The following is a 26,846-nucleotide window of genomic DNA, read 5'->3' on the forward strand; positions in this document are numbered from 1 at the left end:
GAATGTCCATTTCTCGTAGGCGCCCCTCGCAATCCTGCGTCCAGGATCACGGTTGCCAAGGTCAGAAAATACAAATAAAAAATATACACGCCGTACCATGTTTATCCTCTTCACCCACTCAATTAAAATGCCTCCATACACTCTCTTTTACTTTAGTAAGCACTCTGTGTTGATTGCTACTTTTTGTTGATCGTTATAATATATATATATTTTTTATTTGTATGTACATCACAATTTTTCTCTATTGGTCAGTTTCCTTTGTCTGGCGCACAATATTTACAGGTATACTAACTGCTCATATTTTTGGTGTACCTAAACAAATTCCCCGATAGACCTTCGGCGTACATGAAATGCACCCTGGCATCTCTTCTGTTGAACGTGAACGTGAATAAAGTTTCCTTAGTGCCCTTTTTTTGTCTTGGACCCCTGCACTCTGAAATTCCTGGTTGCGCGCCGGGGGCTGGTGCCAGTGTGACCTGATCTAGCGTAATATTAACATGAAATTGGCCAAAAATTGTCATCTAGCATAAAATCTAGCATAATTTGGAATCGAGCATAACTCTGGCATAATTCTGATATTATTTAGAAGAAACATTGTTCCCATTGATCCATTGTCTATCATTACCAAATGCAAACACTTTGCACCAGCATCTGTGGTTTCATTTTGGGAGTAAATTGTGACTTTCTACCTTCAGGATATTGCCAGTTGTTTTGAATGGTTGGCAGCCACATATTTGTGGTTGGCAGCTTAATGCAGCCAGCTAAACGCAGTATTAAAAAAACCTAAATTTTTGCTAATTATTGGGAGTGATACCGTAATCAAAATTTGTTTTGAGGTTACAAAAGTTTTCACTTGCTTTGATCTAAAACTGTCTGTTATCTTTTGCTTTGTTTCATCATTCATCATTTGCAATTTTGAAATTATTTTAAAATTTTTTTAATATTATCTGTGCAAAAATGTTTGTTTCCTTTGCATTTTCGTTGTTTTTTGCAACATGCTGCCAGAATTCAGCCAGATGTTGCTTCTTCAGCCAAATCAATTTATGACGGCCAAGGGGTTTTGAGAAACTGCCAAAATGGAGTCATTGGCCATCAAACCATGGATCTAAATTGCCTTTTTGTTTATGAAGAATGAGTACACTGGGTTATCAAAATGGCCAAATTGCAACTCTGGCCACTTTGATATTCTGAGCATGCATTAGCCTCTTTCTCGAGCAGGGTTGCTTTGATTTGAAATCTAGCATAATTTTTGCAAATCTAGCACAATCTTATGGCAAATTTGGCGTAATTCCAAAATTGAGATCTGGTGCGTGGTTTCTGCATTACAAACAAGATGGGGGTAAAAATCATGCTTTCAAACTGGGCGAAAAGAGAATAAGAAGAAACAAGCACAATTTGTAGAAACATCGGTGAGAGAAGAACTTATTTGCCATCTGTAACGAGGTTTTTGTTTATAGTATCAAAACATTTTGAAGAACAGATTTGATGGCAAAGAATTTGATGGGCTGAATGCAGTTAAGAACTTTCCTTAAGTAAACAAGACTTAAGAAAGCTTCACCCAGCTTTTGTCCCGGACATCGCAGCAATCCCTAATTCTGTCGATGCAGAGAGGCTGATTCCCACCTATAACAAGATAGAAGCAGGTGGGGAAAGCAGCATAGCTCGAGAAAACTTATCGATAAAATATTGCAATTAATATGCTTGATCTCGCAAGTTTCGAGTTCCGAGAAAAGCTGCAAAGATATGGTTCCAAAAAACCAAAAAATACCAAAGTCTGGGAAGCAAGGCTGATTTAAGGGAGTTCTTGAAGGTGAAAGGAAACAAAATAACTTTGACAGAGACCCGAACAAACCAAGAAAAGGAGTTTTCTTTCGATAACTTTCCACTCACATATTAAGACATCGCTATATGTAGCTAATTTTCTTATTAACCCAATCCATATAATGTAAAGAATCAGCTTTTGCTGCTTATACTACATTCATTTAAGAATTTGCCCAATTAGGACATGCTATTTGCACTATGAAGGCAGTTTCTATATTTGCCACCCCCATGATGCCAATCCCAGCAAAGTATCACGCCCAATTTTTATAAAAAATGTGGATCTGTAAAAACTTCTTATTTTAGGCCCTGCCAAATCATTGATCTGAGAAAATGAGCCTTGGACCTCCTAGCCAATAGGAGGCTGCGAAGCAATTATAAAATTTCTTCGGATTCTTGCAAAGCGTGGTCGTTCTAGTTAGTCTCCCACGTGGAAGTGGAAAAGTCTACCATTTCTGCGCAGATAGAATCATCTATTCTAAAGGTAATTCTTCTATTAGTTCGCCTACAATTTTTAGCGACGTTCTTAAGAAATTTATTTTGTTTTCCAAAGTGGCGATTATCTTTATTTATACCTATCACATTATTAATTATTATGTAACCATATGTTTTTTTGGGGGCGAACTTATGGCACCGTTTATAATTGGATTGAAAAAATGCATTGAATGTAGTTTCTGTTTTCCATTTCATTATGGTTGTTTTTATCTGATAGATTAATAAAAATTTGTATTCACAGTCTCATTATATTTTAGTTATTCAGATCAAGAACAGAAATTATCCAACTCCCGAGCCCTAAGTTCTTGGGGCTCCCTTGGTAAATAATATGAAATTAACACAATCAAGTGTTCTCTCTGACCAAATCTAAACAAGCGTAATCAAGCAAAATCAAGCGTTCTCTCTGACCTTTTGGATTTAAACTCTACATCCGAGAACCATAAACTGTTACATAACGTTACCCGTAAGTAGCATATTTTCAAACAGGAGAGACGCATGGGCATTAGCCCCCTGCCATGCCCAGGGGCAATCACGAAACTACCATCAAACTTTGTTCAACACGACTATTTGTATATGAATATTGGCAAGTCAAATAGAGAAGCTGTCTTTGATAAAAATATGGAGCATGAAATATTTATTTTACTCCATTATCTTTGTTTTTCTGTCTTAACTATGCTTTAAAAGCTTGCACTCTCATACGCAGCAAACACTCTCATACGTAATGCTTTGCCCTAACCACCTGTTTGACATTAATAGTGTAGTGCAAGCGGTAACAGTGCACATTATCTATTATTCATTTGAGTCTTAGTGGTCTACGGAAAAGCTTTTGTGTCAAGATGCTTTTTTTCCCACAATAGTAACAAGTTACCATAAACAGCTGAATAGATTCTTATGTTGACAGAAATTATATACTAGGGTTCATGCTTTGGCCTTTATAACATACTCGGTTATTACGTACTTTCCGATACAACGTACTGGTGTGCTTGGTCCCGGCAAAAGGTGTGCTTTGTTTTAGTCAATTTTTACTTACCCTTGTTACAACGTACTTCGGATATCACATACTTAATACACTGGTCCCTTAAAGTACATTATAACCAGATTATTCTGTATTGATATTTAAGCTGTTCAATTGCAGGTTACCCAAAGTATTTTCAGACATGGCTCTTCAGGGAATCAGTAACTACCGGTTCACCAACTGGGCTAAAACTTACTCTTGCCAACCAGAGCTGTTTTTTGAACCAGAAACTGTAGAGGAATTGGCTCAAGTAGGCAATCACTTTAAACTTTGTGTACTTATGATAACTCTATTAAACTTTTGTCTTTGTTTTATTTGAGGATATTTTTATTACATGTAATGTAGATTGATAAAGTTTTTCTGTGTAATTTTTTACTTCATTATCTAGAATGGTCTTGCCTCAAGATATTTGTCAATAATTGCAACATGGGCTTGAAAATTTGTGATCCTTCAATTTTTAACAATAGCAAATACTCCTTTACTCAGTCCGAAACAAAATACTTCCAACAAGCATGTGGTAGGTTTAAAGGATTTAGATGGCAATGGAACAAGTGTCAAATTTGGTTCTGAGATGAGAGATTTATAAGTTATTTTTAAGACATTCTTCTTATTTTAAGCTTTTGAATAATTATGATATGATAAACAGGTGCTATCCTCATTATGACAATAATCCATTTTTCCTTTCTGTGATGAAATATTTCTGGAAAACCATATTATAACAATTGCATGGCCTTCATTTGCCAAAATGTTTTCCAACATATGCATTTTGATTCATTACAATAAAATTTTAAAGCCTGTGACTGACACATGTATCTTTCTTGTTAGTTGACCTCTCTGTTTATTGGAAATTAAAAAAATGCTATCTATTGCTCTGATCAACAGATACTGAGACAAGCATCAGCGGAAAAAAAGCGAGTCAGAGTCATCGGATTCGGACACTCTCCATCAGACATCTGTTGTACTAATGACTTCATGATAAGGCTTTTCAAATTCAATAAAGTTCTACATGTAAGTGCACTTTATCAGTAAATCCTTGAGTCTTAATTGTATGTTTGTCAATTAAACTTCCAGCAGAAGGCCAAAAGCCTTTCTCATGCCCCAGTCTTTTTTTGCTAAACTCAATTGTAAGGGCATCAGCTATCCTAGTTAAATTATTATGAAATTTGCAAAACAAGAGTTAAGATACAGTAAAGGGCCGATAAGTATTGAAGGTGGAAAACATTCTGAAGGTATAAAGCAGCCAGAAAGAGGGGGAAAGTTCTAAATTCTGCAACAAGGCCACACAAAGGAGCCACACTGATGAAAGGTTTTCTTCTGTTGTTTATGGTCTTTAGTTATTGAATGGGAGTAAGCACAGAAAAAAAATTCTCTCAAAGGAGAGTGGAGGTCTTTGACTTAATGCTCCATTTGTGCTGCCCCTGCCCCTACATTAGATGCTGCCCCCCTGAGATTTAGTTGATACATATTTTTGTTATAAGCATTAGCTTCTTGTATCCATATTTAACTGTTTTTTTTTGTACTTCACTTTAATGGGTCAATTTTCTTTCAGCTTGATAAGAATGAAAATACTATCAAGATAGGTGCTGGAATGATGCTGAGGGACCTTAACACCATTCTAGAAAACAATGGTATGGCCATGTGCAAGTAAGTGGATCAAGTAAATATTACTTGATGCCTCCTTGTTATGAGATTATATAAAGCCATTAAACTTTCAGGATTTTTAAAAGGGATTTCTCATTTGATTGTTATTGTACTTCTTATACTTTGCATTTTCGGCTCGCCCAAGGGCAAGTTTTTTATCATGAGTGATATTATTTTTCAGCCTCCCTGCCATTGATGACATCACCATAGGGGGAATCATTGCTACTGGGACACATGGATCTGGCATGAATTTTGGCATTATTTCAACATTGGTAAGTGGCTGTATTCAGTAAAACAGTTGATCACAGCAAAAACAAAGTGTTACATACTATTACTAACAGACTAGTTTTGTAACCTATCTAAAAGACAACTTTTGCTAATTTATTAGATTATGTGCTGTACAATATAATTGATAGCGATGTATACTCGAAAATTTTGTTAATAAATGTTCTTTTATTTATTCCTAATGTGCATAGTTATTTTTTGTTAACTTTTTTGAATACCTGTCTTGAAAGATCACAGACAAGCTCTACCAAAAAGGATTGCTGATGTGACCCAGATAATATTTGTTTAGCTAATGATGAACAAACAGCGTTAGAAAAAATTACATTTGCTGTCAAGAGCATTGTGGGAGAGGAAAGTGGAAACCTGGAGCCAGTGACCACCTAGTATCATGTTGGTGTTTTGTCAGATGAATCAAAAATAACATTTGTGTTCATATCAAGAGTTTTTAGTAACAAGTGGTTCTGTTAGTTTGGTGTTTTTGAGGTACAAATCTTCAGTGGAACTAGATTTTGTTGTCTTTTGTAGGTGAGAGACCTTGAATTGATGAAAGCCGATGGAGAAATAATCTACTGCAGTAGGCAATCAAATCCAGAAATATTCAAAGCTGCCTTATTAAGCCTTGGCTGTGTTGGGATTGTAACAAGTTTGACTTTACAGTGCGAGCCTGCCTTCCGCTTACATGAAACAGCTGAGTCTGCCCCTGTTGAGGAGGTAGGTTTGGCTTTGCCTTTGTTCCCCTTAATTTTCCATCCCTCCAGTTTTCCATTCATGAATTCAAGCAAAATGATCATCTAGTTTTTTGATGTCCACGGAAATGGAGAAAAAAGCCAAAAAATGTGCTCAATAGATAGGAGAATAGAAGGGTCGGTAGTATTTATATGTATGTATGTATAATTTTGCCATCAAAAAAGTTACAATTTAAAATTAAGAAAATGAAAAAGATCTGATTACAGATATATAAAATTTACAGATAGAAATTAAAAACGTAGACTAAAAACACCCCAGGTTAAAATGGCAGGGATAGCATCAAAAAGGTCAATACGATATTGTTTCCATAATGGTCCCTCCAGAGGTGTTATAAAAAAGAAATGTGTTCATGAAAAATTGATTTGTATCCAACTAGGAAAAAAGTAATTCTGGAAAAATGTTAACTAGAACCTTTTCGTTGGCTGAATTTGGATTTTCAATAAAATATGTAAAGGGCTATCCTCTATATGTAATAAAATATAAAATATGTAATAAAATATGTCACTGACTTTGTAGATCATCAAAGAATTTATCTTTGATCTTGTGTTTGAAACTATTGACGTTCTTTGCAGATTTTAGTTTTGACGGTAGATTGTTCCAAATTTTGGGACCAAGATATGACAGGCAATTTTGCCCTATGTTTTTCTTTCGGAAAGGTTGATTCAGTTTGTTTTTAGATCTTCGAGTGATTCTGTTCTGGCCAACTGGTAAGAACATCTATGACATGTAAAGGGGGGGGGGGGGCTGAATTATCAAAAAAATTGAAAACCTTTGCAGTCATACATTGTTCAAATCTCTCTTTCGTGGGGAGCCAATTGATATTTGTGAATTCCTTGATTCCTATGTGTGCTCTGTTATTTAGATTCAAACAAAACCTGATACATTTATTTTGAGCTGTCTGAATTCTTTTGGTTAGTCTTTTGTTTAAGTATGGAAACCAAGCACTGCTTGCATAGTCAAAATGGGGCTGAATTAGTGCGTTTGCTACAAACCCTGAACTATTTTGTCACTGAGATATGATAAACATATTTCGGTTGAACGGTAGGGACGAAAGCCGGATTGGTAACGATAGATAATATAGAGATAGAGATATTTTTGTATCTGCTCGTGGACAATTTTTTCAATTACTTTAGAAATTTGCGGCAGAAGTGAGATTGGTCGATAATTTTCTTGATTCAGCTTTGTTCCCCTTTTAAAAGAGAGATTTCAATTTCGCTTGTTTGCAATCGTCGGGAAAACATGCTAGGGAAATTGAAAGATTGCATAGCTCGGTAATTGGTGTTGCTAGTATTGATGCACCCTCCTTGAGGAACTTCCCTGCAAGATTATCGGGTCCAGTGCTTTTGAAGGATTTATTCCGTCCAGGAGTTTAAAGACGTTATCATGGTTGGTGTGGTGAAGTTTGAATCTTTCATTTTCAAGATTCAGCTTTTTGTAGTATTTTTTAACATTTTCTATACCAAATCTACGAGGTGGATTAGGTAGCTTCTTTACAAGCTCTGTAGCTAAATTTGGAAAGAAATTCTTATCTAATCTTATTCTTATCGTAAGAAATTTGGAAAGAGTTTTATCATCAAAACAGTGTTTCCAGTCCATTTTTAGGCAAATCTTTGAGGGCTTATCTTGTTTGAAAGGTAGACCAAGTGATTTTAGGCTTTTCCATAATTCTTTTGGCTTGCCAATATTTTCATTTGGTTTGCTAACAACGCAATTTCTCTTCTTCTTTTTTGTAAGTGACAATACGTTACTTCGGGTTTTTCTGAAATTAGCATGGTCTGTATGGGTTTTTGTCCTTTTAAATTTGGAAAGCAGCTTGTGTCGAATTCTGATCCCTTCAAGAACTTCCTCGTCCATCCATTCCTGAGTGTTGCTTCTCACGCGAATCTCTTTTAATGGAGCTATCTCATCGATGAAGGAAGTAATCAGTTGTAAGAAGTGAGAATAGGCAGCATTGATATCAATGAACTCAAAGTAATTTAGGAACTCAAGTAATTTGAGTTTTTTTAGAAAACGCTCTCTGCTGTAATTTTTCATTGAACGGATTTTGATATATTTATGATCATGATTTTTGGCTCAAGTACTTTTCCTTGTACAGTAGATCATTTGGTGATCAGATAAGCCTAGGTTAAGAACACCGTGCTGAGAAACTTTTTGAGCTGAATTTGAAATTATATGATCTAATAGAGTTTCGGATTTCTCAGTTATGCGTGTTGGTTCTTGGATTAGTTGCTTAAGTCCGTGAAGGGAGCAGAATTCCCTGTAGCGCTTGATTCCATTAGAGTTACTCCTTTTACTGTCTATCAAGTCAATATTCAAGTCTCCCAAGACAAAAACCTCTTGATTATCAAAATTTTCTGTTTTTGAAATTGCTACAATTAGTTTTTTAAGAAAACCACTTGAGTTGGGCGTTCTGTAAAGGATGCCAACTAGGATTAGTTTCGATTTTGGCAAAAATATGTCGAGAAATATATTTTCTAGGTCTGCTGAAAAATGTTCTCTTAAATTGAAAGACAGATCTTTTCTGATATAACAAGCAACACCCCCACCTTGTCTATTTCTGTCAGGTCTTTTCAGTTCATTTCCGTCAATTTTAACTTCACTGTCAGATATTGTGTCATCAAGTTTTGATTCTGTAATTCCAATGACAGCAGCATTTGAGTTTTTAGCAATGAGACGCAATTCATCGATTTTTGGCAATAAACTATTTATTTTGAAAATCATGATAGCTAATTTTTGAATTACACCATTATCGTTCAATAACATGTTGATCAGCCAAACATTATTTCAACCTAAAACTGTTGCCAGACCCCACTTGCAAGGGTATGTTGCTCTATTGTCTGTTTTTCTCACAATTTTAATGTTTAAGACTAACCACCTGCACATTTTCTTTTATGAATAATTTGATAGTGAAGATTTTATGCTTATAGCATAATGACTATGCAAAAACTTTAGAACTATGCATACCTTGAAATTTGTACCTGTGTTGTACAAAATTGCATGACAGCTCTGTTACTTTTAGACTTTGGCAACATTTGAAGATGATTTAAAGAAAAGTGAGCATTTCAAATTCTTGTACCACCCTCATACAGGCAACTGTGTGAAATACCATATCAAAAGAAGTGACAAGGTCAGTATCCTGTGATCCAACACTTATAGAGCACTTTTAGAAACCATTGTTGATTTGTAATTATTGCCTTCGTTTTATATCTATCAAATACACCTCACATGATCTTCGTATCCACAGTCACACAGTCAACAACAAGGTTGAGCACCTGCTTGTTTTATCTTAATAAGCCCAATTTTTACATTTTTAGAATGGTCAACATTCACACAACCTCGTCATTTACCAGCCCCATGTTCTCTGCACGTGAAACAAGATTATTAAAAACGTCTGCACATAAAAACAACCTATGATATCAAGTTTTGATAGAGGACTTCATGAAGTATCAAGTGTCCTAGCCTTTATTTCCCCATGTCTGTGTGGTTTAATAAAGTAATGGCAACTTTTTAACTAAAAAAGGGTTTTCAAATGTATTAAGGTATTTGACACATCAATTTTAGGAGGGAATATTTTTGTTGATTCGCCTACCAGCAGTATGTGACATTGTGAGCGAAGAATCGATTTAAACAAGAGCCACAAAAGCCTTCATTTCAGCATTGCCCAATGTTACACAAATTCTTGGTGTTTTAATTTCGATGGAATTTTCTATCGACTAGAAAACCTATCCCACTACACAACAATCCATTGTAGCAGGTGCATTTTTACTAAGAAAATCATCGACTGTTTTTTAGCCTGTCGTTGATCCAGGGGAGAGCTGGTTTTGGGACAGCTTTGTCGGCTTTCATATGTTGCAGTTTCTCTTGTACATTGCGTGAGTGCTTTAAACATATCGTTAATATCAATAAATTTCTATTTGAATGCTGTCTAATAGCCTTTGCTTTATTATTCAAGGACTTCATGTATTTCACTTAAGTTTTACGAATTAATGAGACAATTTCGATGGATTGATCATTTACAAACACTTCAAGTTTTGTTCAACAAAAATGTTGACCGGTTATGTTTTAGAGGTTGATATTCAAAACTTTCTCGTGTTGAAACTCTAATCAATGATATTTTGACTTCAATTTTTGTTCGAAATCCTGGATATTTTCATTTTTAGATTTCTTGAAACTTGATTTTTCTTTAATAGGTCATTTTTCCCACATCTGGTCAACGTCATCAATAGATTCTACCACAGTATGTTCTTCAGAAATCCAACTGAAAGATGCAATGCACCACACAAGGTATTATGCTTATTAAGTCTTAAAATAATCCTTAGGTTCAAAAAAGGTATCATTTTGCTCCTCTAACCAATTAGCTAATCATTCTGGAACGTTCCTAAAGTGCATTAAAATGCAAGCGGGATTTGAAAATGAAATGAAATGAAATGAAATTGTCTTCCGGCTTCATATATTCTTCCGGTTTGTCCTCTCAAAAGTTTTGTTGCTATCATCTCAAGACTTAGGACAATTATGGATCTTATTACCTGCTCCAGTTCTTTTACCTCAGAGAATTACATTGTTGCGAAATCACTGTTTTGAGGTTACTGTTTTGTTCATTTCTCCCCAGATTCTCCACTTCAATTGCCTTTTTCCACAGTATGTCTCCGAATGGTCCTTCCCAAGGTTTGTTTCTGCAGCGTTTTGCTATTATAGTTGTAAAGATCATACTTGCAAAAAGTGTCTCTGCTTAATTATTTGAAACCTTTTTTGCATGTTGAAATAATGATGTTTTTTTTCTAAACCTTGGCTGTCCTTACCAGTGTTTTTTGAGGGGGGGGGGGGGGGTAATCAGGAGTACTTTGGTCATTTCAGGTATATAAGAGAAACAGATTCCAAGGGCTGTGATTCATGGCACTCTACAGAAAGTAAGAGTGCCGTGTCCAGCTAAAGGGTGCCGCATCTAGCAAAAACGAATAGGGCACCCTATCTAATCGAAAGGGTACCCTATCTAATCGAAAGGGTACCCTATCTAATCGAAAGGGTACCCTATCTAATCGAAAGGGTACCCTATCTAATTGAAGGGGCTCCCTATCTAATCGAAGTGGTACTACGTCCAGCCAAAAATGGATGCTACGTTGAGCCAAAAGGGTGCCACATCTAGCCTAAAGGGTGCAACGTGTGCCAAAAAAGTGATGAAAGCGATTCACTTTTTATCCTTCTCTCACCTTAGAGAAAAGACAGGCTACGTCCTCCGAAGCCTTAGAGATGCTATTAGCAAGGAAAATCTTCACGTTCACTTGCCAGGTATCTTTCATTTTGTGAAATATTTAGCCTCTGAACTAGAAACTCAGTTTGCAATTGTTCATTCATTCACTGATGGTTTATTCTGACGAATAGGATCAGCTACCAGTTAAATGGAGCTGGCCCACGGGTTGTGGTTTTCAGCGTTGGCGGTTTTTTATGCAAGCAAGTTTTTATGTAACGTGAGTTCAAAGAGAGACAATATCGCATTAAGACTGGTCTGGTTAAATGCTTTTTCGATATAAATAGCATCGCTCATGTATTGGAACACTCTTAACTATTCCGTGATATCAGTACTTAAACTAAAGAGTTTCCTTGAAATCCATGAAAGTTCTAAAGGCTATCTTAACAAACTTTAGCTGTTTCGAGTTAAAGTATCTGTATATGTAAGAATAGTTTGCACTTGTTCCTTTAAGGGCAAGGACAGTGCATTTTAATTGTATTGTTGATAACTGTTTTATAATAATCATTTTTGCAATATATTTTTAAATATATAAATTTGAGCTCGTAATCTGACAAAAGTATGATTTTTAAAATACCCGAATATCATTGCTTCTTTTTAATAAAACTGCCCAAATGGAGCGTGAAATGTAATGTGACAAAATTTGTCTGCTCAGAGTAGATATAGCCCCTATATCCCCTACGCCTATGCAAATACAGGCTTTCTGAACTTTCTCAGAGCCGAGTACTTCTCTCCTTAAGCCAATTTTTAAAGCTGTTCTCTTCATTGCATTGCAGTTGAAATAAGATTTGGTAAAGCTGATGATATTTACTTGAGCCCCTGCTACAAAAGAGATGTGACTTTCATGAATATACTTATGTTCAGGTAGGGTTAGAACAGGTTATGCCTAGAGCATCCTTTATTTATTTTATACCACATTTCAAAACAATGTGAGAAAAAACTGCAACTTTGGCAAAACTTATTTGTTTATAACAATGACCTTTATTCTACGAGGTGAGGGTCCTATGAGATGCCCTCTTTAGAATTGGCCTGACTCTTTCTTCTAAAGAAATTGTCTTTGGAGAAGGAAGTGCGCCATGAGTCGAAGTCTTTTGAGAAGGCAGTGCACCTTGAGCTAAATATAATTGTTATAGAAAGTCATTTTGAAGGGTAATTGTCCCTCTTTTAAGTTGAAACCACCCTTTATATTGAGTTATTTTATTGTCCATGGAGAACACGATATTTATTATAAAGACCTTATCACAAGCAAATCAAAATGAAATTACTTACAAACTCCTTACAGAATATGTAATAGCGTAACCAACTTGTATTTCCACCAGCTGCTATTGATTAACCAGGATTTCTTCATTTATCTTTTCCTGTAAAAATTGTGTGTGACAATTAGATGCATATACCTCTACATTAGTTGAATAAACATACCATCATTATATTATAGCCAGGCATCTAATATACCCCCCCCCCTTTTCTCTTCCTTTCTACCTCCTTCATGAGCCTAGGTGTAAGAAGCAATTCAAAAATGGGGGGGGGCACATATAGACAAAAAGGGACACCGCCGTAAGTTGCGCCTATGTAATTCACCGTTTTTTGTAAACTGGGGGCACAGGTTCCTATGTTTACAAGGACATCTTGTTTTTTGAATGACAAAGTTGTTTTTTGAATGACAAAGGCTGTCGTTTTTTAATGACCGATCTTCGCTTTCTTGATAACTAGGCCGTACTACAAAGATGTACCAGGAAAAGAAAGATATTGGGCTATTTACGAATCTATCGTCAAATCAATCGGAGGAAGACCACACTGGGCAAAGGTATTTAATATCATGATAGAAAATCTCCTTTGCCTTTGTAAATCGTATTTGTGTTTTGACTCAGAGGGTGAAACGTTTTGTGGATCTCATTTCTCCAATTGTCTTCAATCTTCTCAGTGGGAAATGGTTCACATACCCCAAAACCACGAACATTGCCGTTTATCATTTGGATTCATCATAAGGATTTCCTACCGCAAGAAAGGATTCAGGTTAACATGTTTCCCTGACAAAGGGCGATGGGAACAATAAGTCCTAAAATTAGGAAAGATAACGAATAGTTTTGGTTGTACTCCTATTGAAAATTAACCCCTCTCAGCCTTTTGGTAAACATCAAAAGAAAGAGAGACCTGCCTCTTTCCCTTCCAAGTCTTGAAAAGTAAAGCCTGCTATTTCTTTTTTATGAAAGAACACGATATATCTTTATAGTTTGAATTTTCGAGACAACACCCAGTTTTCAGAAATATGGTTGTTCAAGATGGAGAAGAAATATTTTTGGTTATACTTTTGTTCAAGACAACTCAGTTTCTTAATATTTTTCTTAACTGTACTGATTTGAGAGTGTGGAACACTGCAAAATTGAACCATTTTATTCTTTCAAGGCTCACAAAGTTGTACCTGACGAATTACGTGAAATGTACCCGGAATTCGGGAAATTTCTGGAAATCCGCAAAAGCCTTGATCCGAACGGCATGTTCCTGAATGAATACCTGGAGCGCCACATTCTTGGTACCACATCAGTGCAAATATAATAGTTGCGCTGTCCTAGTCTTAGAAGTAGAGAACGTTGCTTATTTATAACATTGTTTTATATTTTATTCCTTTATATCGTTAGTTTCGACTCGCGCTTGCTTCCAGTCAACCAAACTGCCATTGCATTTCAATAGTTGCCCACAATGCCTGCCAAAAGTACTTGGAACCCTTAGCAATTTGCGTTGCATTTTATTTCTTCATTCGCTTTCCTAAAAAATTACTATTTCCACCCCTTCCCCCTAAAACAATGTTCATAATTTAGAGAAGTATCATAAAAGAAGCGCAAAAGAAAGTGCTTCCTAAAACCCTAACCCGTTTCAAAGAAAACCAACATTGTTCCGTGGGGGAGAGGGGGGGAGATTGATTTTGACCTTGGAAACTGATGTCTGTGTTCCAAGTCTTTTGGCACGGATTGCAGGTCGCATCCTTTTTTTCCTTGCAGGTTTTCCTTAAGTATATCCTTAAGCTCTAAGCGTTTCCTCGCCAGCCCCTCTCATTCAACTCTATCGTATTTTTACTTTTCACTGAGTGTTGAGTAAGAATATACTGTTTTGGTATCTAATAACTCAATGTCTAATAATTTTGATTTTATTTCGTAATTGTGCTCATTCGTCTTCTGTGCAAAAGTTTTTCACGTAATGTGGTGTTTGTATCATGTAGACATGCATTAACTTTTTTTAAGTAAAAGTCAGATAAAAATCTTTGGAGTATTTATGGTGGTATATACGGTTAGTTCATTCAAGTTTGGTATTTATTATGTCTGTCACAAATTGGACCGTCACAAATTTATTTAGAGGCTTGAATTAAAAACTTATTTTAACATTTTTATTTTTGCTTTTAAAGCTTCAAGTGTTATATGCTGTTATTTACTTTCTGTCAATATAAAAGATGCAAATCTATCATTTTTTCCATTATTTTAAAATCGAAGCTTTGTGTTAAATGATATCTTCAATTTTTGTAGGCTTTATCATTTAATTTATTTCCACCCAGCGTCCTCCTTTTGTTAAACCCCAGGGTACCGTCATGCTTACGCGGCTTGGTTGGTGTGCAGTAAATTTTCAAACCCCGAAAAATATAACATATCTAAAAAATATCGTTATGCCTTTTCTCTAAATTCACCATTCTTGGAATCTTCTTATTTTCCATTTTAACTCATCATTTACAAAAATTTGAAGTCTAGAAATACTAAAATTCCTAGAATAGGTTTATTCTAAAGGTGCAGATCTACTAGTTTTCATTGTCTTAAGTTTTTGAATCAAAATCTTCGAGTTTAATATCACATATCAAATCCCTTTGACTAATTAGCAATAAGTATGATTTTGGCTGGCTGCCTAGTCTGAGCTTAACAAACATAAGGTGGTTGATATCTCCTCTTCCCCATTATCATAACTAAGAAGGGGCTTCTCCATAGAATTAAGGGGGTCATAGGCTTTTGATCTTGAAGGGGCAGATAGAGATCTAATCCAGTTTTTCATTGTTTTTAAATCTTTTGACTTGTCGATCTAATTTTTGCATATTAAAGTTATCGAATATTATACAATAAACTGCAATGCCTGCCAGAAGTCTTGGTACAAATCTTAAAGGTTTTGTTATTTTGTTGCAGACGTCCTCCCTCTCCTCAAACAATATGATTTTAGAACTTCAATCAGTTCAGTTCATTTAATTTCAAAATTCCACAACATACAATTTGATAGCAAGTTAACAACAACAAATATTACTAAACTACAATATAAATATGTCATAATTTGAGAAAAAAAAAGGAATTGCATGCAGGGGAATTTCTCGAGGAGAGGCTCTCTCAGTAGCTAGACTAATCGAGGAGAGAGCACCCCCTATTTTAAAAATGACTAGTGAAATTGGGAAATAGTTTCTGGGCATTTAATCAACTTCATAATTGAATTCAGTTCAATGATGCCTTTTGATACCCAACATATGACAGAATCATCTGAGGCATCCTTCGTTGGGGGAAGGGGGTTGCGCTGATTGATTTATTTGCAACAACGTTAATGGAAGTAATAAATACCTACATGGTACTCTAGAGACTTTTGGCAGGTGTTTTGCATTGGAGTTTTCCACCGCTAAATGGAAAGTAAAGTTGTGGGTCTCACTATAGCCATGCTAGATTTGTATTCATTTGAATTCTAAATTCGCTTATTATAAAGAACAGCATCAGCTGAAAATCATACTGTTATTTTTCTTGTGGACACCCAGTAGGTTAAAGTTACAAACATTTTTAAGCATCGATGTTTTCTTCTTGCTGGTTTTTATGCCGAGGTTTCTTCTATCCCCAAATTTTGTCGTGGCCAAATTTGTTTTGTTTAAATTCATTTTTTATTATTTGCTTATATATTCTAGAAGTTAAGGAAAGTTAAGCTCAAGAAAGATCCTAAGAAATTTGAAAATGATAATGTCTCCAGGTTTTCCTTATATTATTTAGGATATAAAGTTATATAAGCAACGTATTCTTCTGCAGAACATAATCATTTAAATCTTTATCATGTTGAAGAATAGCTAGCCTTTATTTATTTTTTTGTGGCCTGGATTTAAACAGATGTGAAGGATACCTACTAACTTTGACGAATCACGAATTTTGTTTACTACTAGGCCTATGAAACAAGTAACAATTTGCAGCCAGTTTAGGCAAGCACAGCTGAAATAGCTCAAAATCCTTGTCCTATATTTTCAAATGACAGGCACATGGTATTGGAATACGCCCAATTTATAGGACTTACTTCATTTCACGACTTACTTTCTTAAAGAACCTACTTTATGCAAATAAGACTTTATAGAACCAAACGACATTACCTTTTTCAGGAGTTGATGGAATCATATTCTCCATAAACATTTCTTCGAAAATTCTTTGCACTGGTCTGCAAATACTTAAGGTTGACCTTATTTTTCAGCAAAGTTGATATTAATCGCTCGGAAGAAACCATTCTGGTCTTTCAACATTCTTTGTTCTTGTGAAGTTTGCTGACGTGATAGAAAAATTACGCGCCAATCCCCGAACGAGGCTAGGAAATTCTTTTCTAAAGGGTCACTTAGTCGCTACTTTCAAAAACTGAAATAATATTTCCTAAGCTAAAACAACTTTTTAAAACAGTTATAAGACAAAGAGAAAAAATGACACCAAGTTTAATCAAGCAAATAGTAAATTGATTATCTAATTCAAAGGTGAAAAGAACATTGCAATATACAAAAAATATACTTGAAAATCATGCAACATGCACACAAAGATTATCCACAAAGTTGAAATAAATAGAAAAATAAACGTATTTGGGATTGGTTTCTCCGATATCTGTAATTGAAGCACTGATTATATCACAGATATTTGAAAATACATTGCTTGATTTTATTTCATGCCAAATCTCAGTCACAGATTGCCAAAAGAAAATGAGAATGCGGAAATCAAGTATGGATTTAGTTCCATATTTTGCGCCAAAATAAACTGCAGAATGTTGACCACTACAGGGTAAAGAGCAAAACAAATGCATATTTGCCTATGTGCTAACACACTGCAGAAATCAATCTTTGAAGAGTTTGTGGTGGAAACTTTTGTCTGCTTAACTATCTCGTTACAGTTAAACCTAGGCCCTTCTATGCCAGTGCCTTGAACCAAATGCATAAGCTATAAGGGAAATTTTGTTGCTCGACAAAATTCAATACTTATTTGAAAAAGGTTGGCTTCCTTGAATAAATACCCACAATAAGTTTTATCTTTAACTGCTTGTTAGGAGAATGTATTGCTAACAGGATCAATTACACTGAATGATGGAGAAGGGGGCGATTGACTAAGGGCTCAGTGTTGCAGGGAGAAACAATACTCACAAAATATTTTTTCTATTGAAAAGTCTTGAGAAGTCCGCTGTACTCCTCTTTGCCAGGACATATTTGTAATATTTTTCTAAGCCCTTACAATGCTGATTGGGGTGACGTTTATACGAATTGGAGCAGGAGGGATGAAACTGCAGAAGATAAAAAACCATAAAAAAAAACATTGTTAACCGAGTTAAAAAATAGTTAGTGATAACAGAGCGGTCGGAGAGATTATAGTTCTTGACTTCTATAGTATTTGTGATAATATGCGCTCTATTGCAAATTAAAAATCTTCTTACACTATCAAAAATCGCTTGCAAATATCGTTTCATCAAGCCAGAGCACCTAAAAGTCCATCCCCTAACTAATTTGATATTTTAATCAATCTTCCATTGGCTCTTCGGATCTCTTCACTTGTTCGTAGAAAGTAGGCTGTTTAGAGAATGGTGAACAATTACTTAAAATTTAGAAACTTTCATAAAAAAACAGCAACACTAATAATAATAAGGAATAAATTTTCAAATCTTCAATTCTTAAACAAAACAGCGATATGATAAATATTCATTCGATATAAAATATCTTAGACATATACTGGATAATTTATGCAGAAATATCTAGAAAGAAGATTGAAAGGAGAAAATAGGTCCAAAATCACAAAGAAGTCATTCATTGAAAACTAGTTTATAGAAAATGTAAATATAGAAGGCAAAAAAACTTCAATACGTAAGGTTTTACTTGTTAGATTTTCGTTCTCGTGCTTTCTTGGCACCGTGACAAAAACACTCCACGTGAAAAGTATGAATTACGAAAAGGCTTCTATTCTATTCTCTTCAAGATGGTCTAAATCCAATGAGAGGTTATTATGATAAAAATACACATAAATTAACCTCTGTTCCAATACTGCTACTGCCGTCTTCATCATCACTTCTCTCGTCTCCGGACGAGCCGCTTTCTGCAAGAGATTCTGATTCTTTTCTTGACAACGACGAGAAATTACCTAAAAGAAAAACGCGATAATATATGAAACACTGTTTGCACAATATAAAAAGCATTCCATGCCTTATATTGGATTGAGACACATCATCAACTAGGCAAATTCAATTAAGGCCGATTTCTTCTTCGCTGACTGGTTATTTTTTGGGTTCACCGTATTCTTACAGCAAAAAAGATTTAAGAAAAATATTGGATATCCCTTTCTGTAATGCCTCGCTGGTATCTACTTAATAATAGATTAACAAAAATGAGGTGGCTGCTTCATGAGGACGCTACTAGAGCCGAAGGGAGACTAAATTGGGTTTAAGGGAGACTAAATTGGGTTTGAGGGAGACTAAATTGGGTTTGAGGGAGGCTTTTTTTGCTGGATAGGTTGTCAATAAGCGCAGAACAAAAATATTAGAATAAAAACTCATTACAGAGAGTAAGAAAGCATATCGTGAGCATACCAGATTTGGCCTGCGCCGCGGCTAGAGTAGCGGCCTTCTCCTCCGGTGTTATCTGATCAGTAGGCTTCGCAGTTCCAGAAGACAGTTTTTCGTAGCAAGTGTCACAAACTCTTATTGGTTTGGACGAGATGTGAGGCAACAAAAATTTCCTAGACGAACAGTTTCCACAAACTACCAATCCACAACGACGACAGTGATGCTAAATGAAAATAGATTAATGCGTGTTATCAATTAATAAAGAGAGCTTAACACAAAAACATGATTTAAAATCCGTTGTTTACAACCAAAGAAAGAACGATCAAACTTTTACCCAACCTCACCCAATTCAAATCTATGCAGGGGTAAAGCTATTTCTGAAAAGTTGCAGCAAATGAAGGGTAGCTGAGTCCTTTATCTCAAATGGAATATTTTTTATCTCAAATGGAATATTTTTTATCTTGAATGGAATATTCTTAGCAAAAAATTAAAATGTATGTTGTTGTTGTCTCAAGCTAAACGTTGCCAGAACGCTCTCCAATTGATTTGGGGAGAAAATGACTTTAAATCTAGTTAATTCACATAACAATCACTATGACGTTTGTCCTCCCTTCTTTTTTACACCCTTAGTGCTCAAACACGTGAAATTCTCACCCTAAACGTAATCAAGAGAATGCAAACAGCCTCACCCTTCTATTAATTGCGGTAAACTTCGACTTTTGGCAGTGCATACAGTTAGCTGCATCTGAATCCGGAACCCAAACCGCTGCGTGTTCCTTTGTTGACTTTTTCCCAGCTAAAAAAATGAACATAATGATCAATATACCATCTCAGAACGAAAAACCCGGCCGGGGAACTCCGGAACAAACCTAACTTATGTAGAACAGGATGCTTGCAGTGTGTTGCTTTAGCCTGTCTTTTTCACAAATAGTAAATTATCGGCAATTATCGTCGATGCGGTTTCCCGCTGGTCTTTGGCAATCTCCAATGGCTTTAGGTATATGTAAAACCGGACCTTCGGGACTCATCGGGACTACCTGTTCCACTTAGCACATTATCTAGTCTAGATAAATATATTCAAAAATGGATAAATTTCCATTCGTCTTTGTTGAAAAACGGATAAGGGAAACAGCTCCCTCTGAAATATAGCGAGAGAAGCAAATCATGATACTTACTTTTGGCCACCAGATCGTCTATACATTTATTGATGTGGGCCATCCATTCAGCCTTCTCAGTGCCCGTTGCAGCGTAAACAGCGAACGATTTACAAGGGCTAATAATTTGCCAGCCATTGCGTAATGCTAGAGTAAAAAAACAGCTATTAACAATTGTGCAAATTCAATTGAAATAGAAAGAAAAAAAGGGATAATTGACGTTAAATTCGGAATAAGAATCCTACAAAAGCTAAGCATCTATGATTCTGAATGAAAACAGGAGGGGGTGCAGAGGCATCGATCGCGAGATGAGGTTTCGGGGACACGAATCACGTTCTGGGAAGAGGTTTAGGTGACTTCAAACGGCCACGTAATGCCAATTCCCTTTTTAAAATTATTGAATTATAAATACACTTGAAATAATCGCGCATATTTCCAGATAGAAAAGGCAACCAACCGCTCCAAGTAATGGCTTTATGATTAAAATATTGGAAAACCAATCAGAATTTTTCTGAAAACATTTCTTAGCTGCACCACCACCCTTTTTCAACTGGCAGAGTGGCTTTCACTATGTGCAAAAAAAGGCAAAAAATCACGTGCCATCTTCGTCCTCTAGGCCAAGAATCTTCAGTTCTTCTAATGGTAAGATATGCTGTTTGTTGTACTACAAGAAGAATTTGAAGTTTTAATGCATTTTGTTACTGTATTGTGAAATGGCAGTTGCTATTAAATAAACAAGGAGAAACAAGATGCGGTACAGTGAACGAAGATATAAAACGTTAGAAATGTTTCTATTCGCTTTATAGATCATCCTTGTCATTTTCATAAGATAACTGGATTTCAAATCCTCATCCTTTTTAAAAATATTGCTTACAATCAACAATACTCAACACCAGGTAGCAGTAAATTAATTGATATGGAATATTTGATATACACTTTTGGGAAGCACTAATATAAAATGTATATACCAAACATAGAAGGATAAATGATGATTTATTATCTTGAAAAATGGAAAATGTAACTCACTTTCTTTTCATTTATGATAATATTCCCATAAACCAACGCATCATTGAAAAGGAAAAACTAAAACAGACATAACTGTTAGCAAATTTTCTGGAAACAGCTTAAAGGGTTTGAGAACTGAAGACTTTTATATTACTTTTACTTCCTTTCATACCTGGTATTTACTTTGTCACTCCCAAAGTTTCATCAACTCCCACAATAATGTTTAAAAAATTTGGCTGTCCTAAGTAACCAGATCCTAAATGGAGTATTCTTTCAAGAATAAACTTTGTAGCAAACAAGAAAACTACTGCAGAAGAAGAAAGAGTTTTTAGGAATTTTTATCCAGTTAAGTTGATTTAAAGTTTCTTAGTAAAAGTTATCACAGAAAAGTAAGCATTCACTGCTAGCCAGGTACAAGAACACCTTATTGAAAACTGGTAGAATCTTGAAATTTGACCATTATAAATAAACAGATTCAAAGAGCACAACCAATCAAAGTTAAACCAATCAAAGAGCACAATGACCTAAAATAATTTAAACCAATGCCCTAAAAGCCAGGTGGATAGGGAGTGACTTTATTTAGTCACTGGAAGATAGGCTATTGCTTATCTCTCCCTAACAGCTAGATATTTGAAAACTTAGGCATTTCTAACCTTTCTGGGTTTTGGCTTCTTCCTACAAATTTTTGTTAGAACACCTTCTCCTACCAAAACTCTACCAGGTTTGGAAAGTTGCTAAAATAAAAATATCAATTACAAATATCATTTCTATAGGCTGAATTACTAAACACGTGACTTCGTGCATATGTTTTAAAGACTAACAAATAACAAATGAACAATTTTTAAAAAAATAATTAAAACGATTTATCCAATTTTAATTTCATCTTTTGAATACATTGAGGTTGGTAGGGCCACAAGATACAAAAATATTTTAAATGAAACAGAAAATTAAACTTTGCTAAACCAATTCAAATTTGAAGGCAAATTGAAAAATGGCTTTCTGCTTGGCTTGAGTAGGGGAGGGTATAGAGATAATGGGTCGTGGGCAGGGCCTTTAAAAAACTCCTATGCCTAATTTCCAAAAAGCATGGTTAGAAAAACCAGCATGCAAATTTGATAAATTTTTAGAAGTTCTTCAAAAACCAGCACCTACCTGATTTTGTAAAAAATGAACAATATGAGGGGGCAACTGATACTTAAGGCCCATTTTCACTTCATTTGCAATTCACATGAGATCTTTTGTTTGAAATTTGCATGTGAATGTTTGCGAATTGCATCTAGCAAAGCAATGAGCTACTAGAAAAATTTATCACCATGGAATGTTAACACCAACCCCTTCAATTTTCACAACAATTGACAAGAAAGGAGGCCATATGCAAATTTGAAGCATGTGATCTCATTGGTTAAATTAGCCAAATCACTGTTCTCAAACCAGGTTTGCATTGCAATTGATCAAAAGAAGTGTCTATGGAATTCACATATATTTGCAATTGTGATTGAAGTGGAAATGGGCCTTAAGAGAGCCACATTATTGAAAGTTGCTGAAGAAGGTTTTATAAAGAAAAAGGAGTCTTAAAAACAAAATATGACAAGCGATAGACATTAATATGATATACTCAGAGGCCTGTTAGCCTATGCAGTCCTGGTAATATTAGGGAAACTTCAAACACTTTGCAAACTGTGATACACCCCTCAAGCCTTTTTACAATCTAAGTAAATCACCTTTAAAGGCTAATTGTAAGGTCTACAGTCAATCATCCCACATCATTGCATCTGTTAATAAAATTTCATATTACCAGGACTGGCTATGAATTTGGGCTTTTGAAAGGATGTTCTCTACCACAATCAAATCTCAACTGAAGAAATGTGAAATATGAAAACTATTTGTGCTTCATTGGCATATGTCACACAATAACCTGAGATAAGCAAACTATTAGATGAACCGTATTAACAACTTGAAGTGAGCATAAAAAGAGACTCTTTGAAATAGGCTTGAAAAGGTGAGTATGGTTTTAAAGATAGAAGTCACTACAAACGTTACAGGAAAATCAGCAAAACATACCACCCCTGAGCTACCAAAACAGTCTTCAACATTTTTTATCCTTCTGACATTTGCTTTGCTGTTTACTTTGAAAAAATAAGATGACATACATATACAACATTGTCAATACATTGCCATTTAGAATAATTGCATTTAGGATTTCAATTTGCTCAGTTCATTTCATCATGTACATTAGTATATCAGGCAAAATATTTCTTATGGTTCTTGTGATATCTATAGACTATAGCATAATTCTTGAAAAATGCCGGCAGTCAAGTATTTGCTTCAAATAATGGATGCTTGAAAGAATTATTTCTAAAATTGAACAATTATCATGTTGTTTATGGATCACTTGCCTTGCAACAATAGTTGACTGTGATTTAACTAACACACGTCAGGCAGTATTGTGTAAGGATGTACATTTATTTAAAGTTTAAACTATACAAAAAGCATTTCATTTTAACCTTACAAAATGTAAACAAATCTAAATCGACTGATATTAGCAATTAGTAAAAGATTCTCAGAAATAACAAGATCATCATTGCAGATTACCCTGTCACAATTTCATCTTTCTTTGTAAAATCTTCAAAGTTTTCCTCCCATTAAAAAAGTAAAGGCAAACTACTATAGGCCTTGGGCCTAACGCTGTTACTGAGACCTTGGACCTTATGCTGTTTAATCTAACTGACTAGATAGATCATGCCATACATCTTATACTTCCAGTTGAAGTTTTGAAATTGAAAATTTCTTGGATGAATGCTGAATTCAGAGAGTGTATTATTTTGAAGATTTCTGTGCAAGGTAAATTTTTAATCACAGAATTGCCACCCAATGCATAATGTCCACAAAAGATAGCAAGAGATAGATCTTTATCGACCAAGGAACAAAGGTTTTCTTCCTTGTTCCATAGTCTATGGAAGGCACCAAGACCCAGGGGCTTATAGATCCATTGAAGTAAATCGTGAAACGATTTCATTTCTTTGTATTACATTATGCTTACAGCAACCCATGATCTAGAAGATGTACACGCTGCGAAGCTTGAAAATGATCACAAGTATTGCTTTGACTCACCCAGTTTGTCCACCATCTTGACCCTCGAGCCTCTGCAACACTAAGTCTAATTCAGACAACCATATCACGTGACAAGTATGGCTGACATGCTGTGGATGGAGTTTCCGTTGCGAACCCCCGATACCAATGTTGCGAACCTATACATAAAACTAACGAAAAAAGCTAAAATTTCGTTCTGTTTATCAGAATTAGAAATCAAAAAGAAAAAAGAACTTTTCAAATGCATCTTATAAATTTGAGAGGCTCATTCATCTTCGAGATTTGGTTAATAAAAAGGGCGTGGTTGCTGCTAGAAGCCAGCGAATTAAAAATATTATCTATTTTACTTATGTTATTATTGTTGTGAAATGTAATCCTTATGGTATCAATAAATCGTGTTCGATCAATAAACTTTTTTCTGGGCTACACGTTTTAACACTTGAGAATTGACTCCACACAATAGGGAACTCTCCATGGACGCCGGAACGACAAAAGGGCAAAGGAGACCGGCATAAGTAAAAGGGCATTTGTGATATAATTTCTAGTTTCAACTTATTTCTCTTGTAACTGTCATTTTACATAGATTCTCTTTAGGTATCTTGAAGTTGGGCCAACTGCAGTCATAAGAAATTTTTGTGCAAGTTTGGAGGAATTTTTTCCATGAATTTCAGAATTTTTTCAGAATTTCATGTGCATGTCTTTAATAGTTGCAAAAGACCGAGAACAAGGGCACTTTTATGAAAAGGTCCCTTGGGCCCCCTTGCCTCTCCTCAGGGGCGGATCCAGAGCAAAGGAGGGAGGGGCAGTTGGTAGTGGGGGCGCTGAAAAATTTTCAAAAATTGGTTAAGAGAGTACGCTGTATACACAATTTCAGATACCTTTTAAGAATGAACAACATAACCTTGAGGTAATCCTTGAAGCAAATTAACCTATCGGTCCAAGAACCTTTTTCATCTGATTCTCATTCTTCAAAAAGAGGGGAGCAATTTACAAAAAGGGGCGCCAGACTTGCTTCAACTCGTTGAGGGAGGGGCAACTGCCCCTAGTTGCCCCCCCTGAATCCGCCACTTCACAGCGATGTTTTCGTAATATAGGTTTTCAAAATAAGGGGACCTGTTAGTTAGCATTAATCAAGCTAGACTTTGTTTCCAAAGTTATTATGAAGGGTAAAACATCGAATTTCTGTTTCAAATTTCATTTGAGATGTAATGTAATGTAATATATTGTATTGTAATGTAATGTAATGTAATCTAATGTAATGTATTGTACAATAAGATTTACTGTATTTTAGAATAGTGGTGATCTGGGCAGTGGTCAGAATACAGTTTTGATAAAAGTATCATCAAGATACACTATTAATGAAAAGCATCATTTCGCCAGAATGCAGTTTTGGACAACAGAGCTTGAAATAGCATAACGAACTACTTTTTAACATGCAAAATCAGTTAAAGGTTCTAATATAGGCTACGATGTGGACACTTGTGCACAGGCTCCTGTCCCATCAAAGCACTGTTATTTGGTCTTTGCTCTAAAACATTTGAACCAGGCCAAAACAACAGGAATTCGTTAGCCAAACCCAGTTCTTTCACTTGCTTTATCTCAGTCAGTTTGCAACAGATATAACTAATTTTACCCTTCAAGGTTATGCGGTAAACCCGGACGCTCCTTTCTTTTCACTTTTTGGTCACATGTTGATTTTAGATGCAACAAATTGACTTCCTAAAGTGTGATGTCATAACAGAAAATCTTTTCATAACGTTTAGCTATTGGCCACATAACTTTAAAGACCATTGTGTATTATCTGCTGCGCATCGGAGATCTAAAACCAAACCCACGGATAAATTAGGTATTCAAAAATAGAATGGCAGTTGCTAGTTGATCGATTAATATCTGGAAACAATTGCCATTGTTTGAACATTTAAAAAGATTAGACCTCGAAAGCTCTTTAGGGAAATGGAAAACGCCTAGAAATTCTGGGCAATGCAACAGACACAAATAATGCCAAAGCTTTTAATATTTGTCTTTTGACACGCTATTAAACTCAGCCACACCCAAAACTGTATGTAAGGCTTCCAGAAGAACCCCTCACTTTTTGAAGAGATATTTTGGCTCTGTCTGTCCTCAGGGTAGCGGCTGTAATTCAACTGGCCAAATTTTCCGTTCAAGATAATAGATATTAGGCTCTATTCGATAAAAAAGCTTTTATTTTTCTTTGATTGGATCTAAAAAAGTTGTTTAGTAATTATTGTTGCTTTCCATGATAGATAACCAACTAGTTTTTAATTAATCTGCACTAATCAATAAAGGGGGGGGGTACCTATTGGCAAAAGGAAATTAATCATGATGATAAGCCACCATTAATGAGTATGGTTTTACAATTGCTGCCACCTTTCTTCTATGTTTCTGCATGAATAGCATTAACTATAGCCTGTGCTCCAGACCCTTAACCTGAAGGAAGAGGTCTGGACCTCTTCCTTCAGGTTAAGGGTCTGGAGCACAGGCTACATTAACTAGAACTGGCATGGAGTATTGAGAGCTCTCGAGATCTCTGAGAGATTGAGAG

At 35.4% G+C, this 26,846-nt stretch overlaps 2 protein-coding genes across 5 annotated transcripts; one reads left to right on the forward strand and one right to left on the reverse strand.

Moving 5' to 3' along the window:
• The first annotated feature begins 1,268 nt into the window (after positions 1-1,268).
• Positions 1,269-15,983, forward strand: LOC135696677 (L-gulonolactone oxidase). 4 transcript variants are annotated; one of them, XM_065216151.2, is made up of 15 exons: positions 1,269-1,409; positions 2,125-2,302; positions 3,434-3,578; positions 4,211-4,336; positions 4,878-4,972; positions 5,151-5,241; positions 5,780-5,965; positions 9,021-9,128; positions 9,794-9,873; positions 10,192-10,285; positions 10,611-10,666; positions 11,214-11,287; positions 12,023-12,110; positions 12,957-13,050; positions 13,650-15,983. In XM_065216151.2, the coding sequence occupies exons 3-15, from the start codon at positions 3,471-3,473 to the stop codon at positions 13,797-13,799; spliced, it is 1,350 nt and encodes a 449-aa protein (XP_065072223.2). In that variant the 5' UTR covers positions 1,269-1,409; positions 2,125-2,302; positions 3,434-3,470; the 3' UTR covers positions 13,800-15,983. The 4 variants fall into 4 exon arrangements, with proteins under 4 accessions (XP_065072223.2, XP_065072222.2, XP_065072224.2 ...); XM_065216150.2 differs by having other exon boundaries at positions 1,270-1,409; positions 3,449-3,578; XM_065216152.2 differs by lacking the exons at positions 1,269-1,409; positions 2,125-2,302 and adding an exon at positions 2,373-3,312 and having other exon boundaries at positions 3,449-3,578.
• Positions 15,984-16,934: 951 nt separating this feature from the next.
• On the reverse strand, positions 16,935-24,399 carry LOC135696685 (pleckstrin homology domain-containing family F member 2). Its single transcript, XM_065216170.2, has 10 exons — positions 24,305-24,399; positions 23,255-23,319; positions 21,847-21,927; positions 21,215-21,271; positions 20,789-20,852; positions 20,210-20,335; positions 19,724-19,830; positions 19,059-19,257; positions 18,504-18,613; positions 16,935-18,048 (listed from the first exon to the last, which is right to left on the reverse strand). Exons 1-10 carry the CDS (start codon positions 24,318-24,320, stop codon positions 17,998-18,000), a joined length of 876 nt encoding a protein of 291 aa, XP_065072242.1. The 5' UTR covers positions 24,321-24,399; the 3' UTR covers positions 16,935-17,997.
• Between the last annotated feature and the right edge of the window lie 2,447 nt (positions 24,400-26,846).

Source organism: Rhopilema esculentum, chromosome 18 (assembly GCF_057945365.1).
Source record: "Rhopilema esculentum isolate cy_ngs chromosome 18, ASM5794536v1, whole genome shotgun sequence".
NCBI classification, from domain to species: Eukaryota; Metazoa; Cnidaria; class Scyphozoa; order Rhizostomeae; family Rhizostomatidae; genus Rhopilema; species Rhopilema esculentum.

Excerpts from the sequence above, each read along its gene's own strand:
- LOC135696685 (XM_065216170.2), bottom strand. Across the intron at positions 18,614-19,058 it reads CGCGGCGCAGGCCAAATCTG|GTAATTTCTCGTCGTTGTCA; the intron begins GTATGCTCACGA and ends TTTTTCTTTTAG. Across the intron at positions 18,049-18,503 it reads GTAGCAGTATTGGAACAGAG|CCTACTTTCTACGAACAAGT; the intron begins GTTAATTTATGT and ends TTCTCTAAACAG.
- LOC135696677 (XM_065216151.2), top strand. The coding sequence starts at position 3,471 with ATGGCTCTTCAGGGAATCAGTAACTACCGGTTCACCAACTGGGCTAAA. Across the intron at positions 5,242-5,779 it reads TTGGCATTATTTCAACATTG|GTGAGAGACCTTGAATTGAT; the intron begins GTAAGTGGCTGT and ends TGTCTTTTGTAG. Across the intron at positions 9,874-10,191 it reads CAGTTTCTCTTGTACATTGC|GTCATTTTTCCCACATCTGG; the intron begins GTGAGTGCTTTA and ends TTTCTTTAATAG.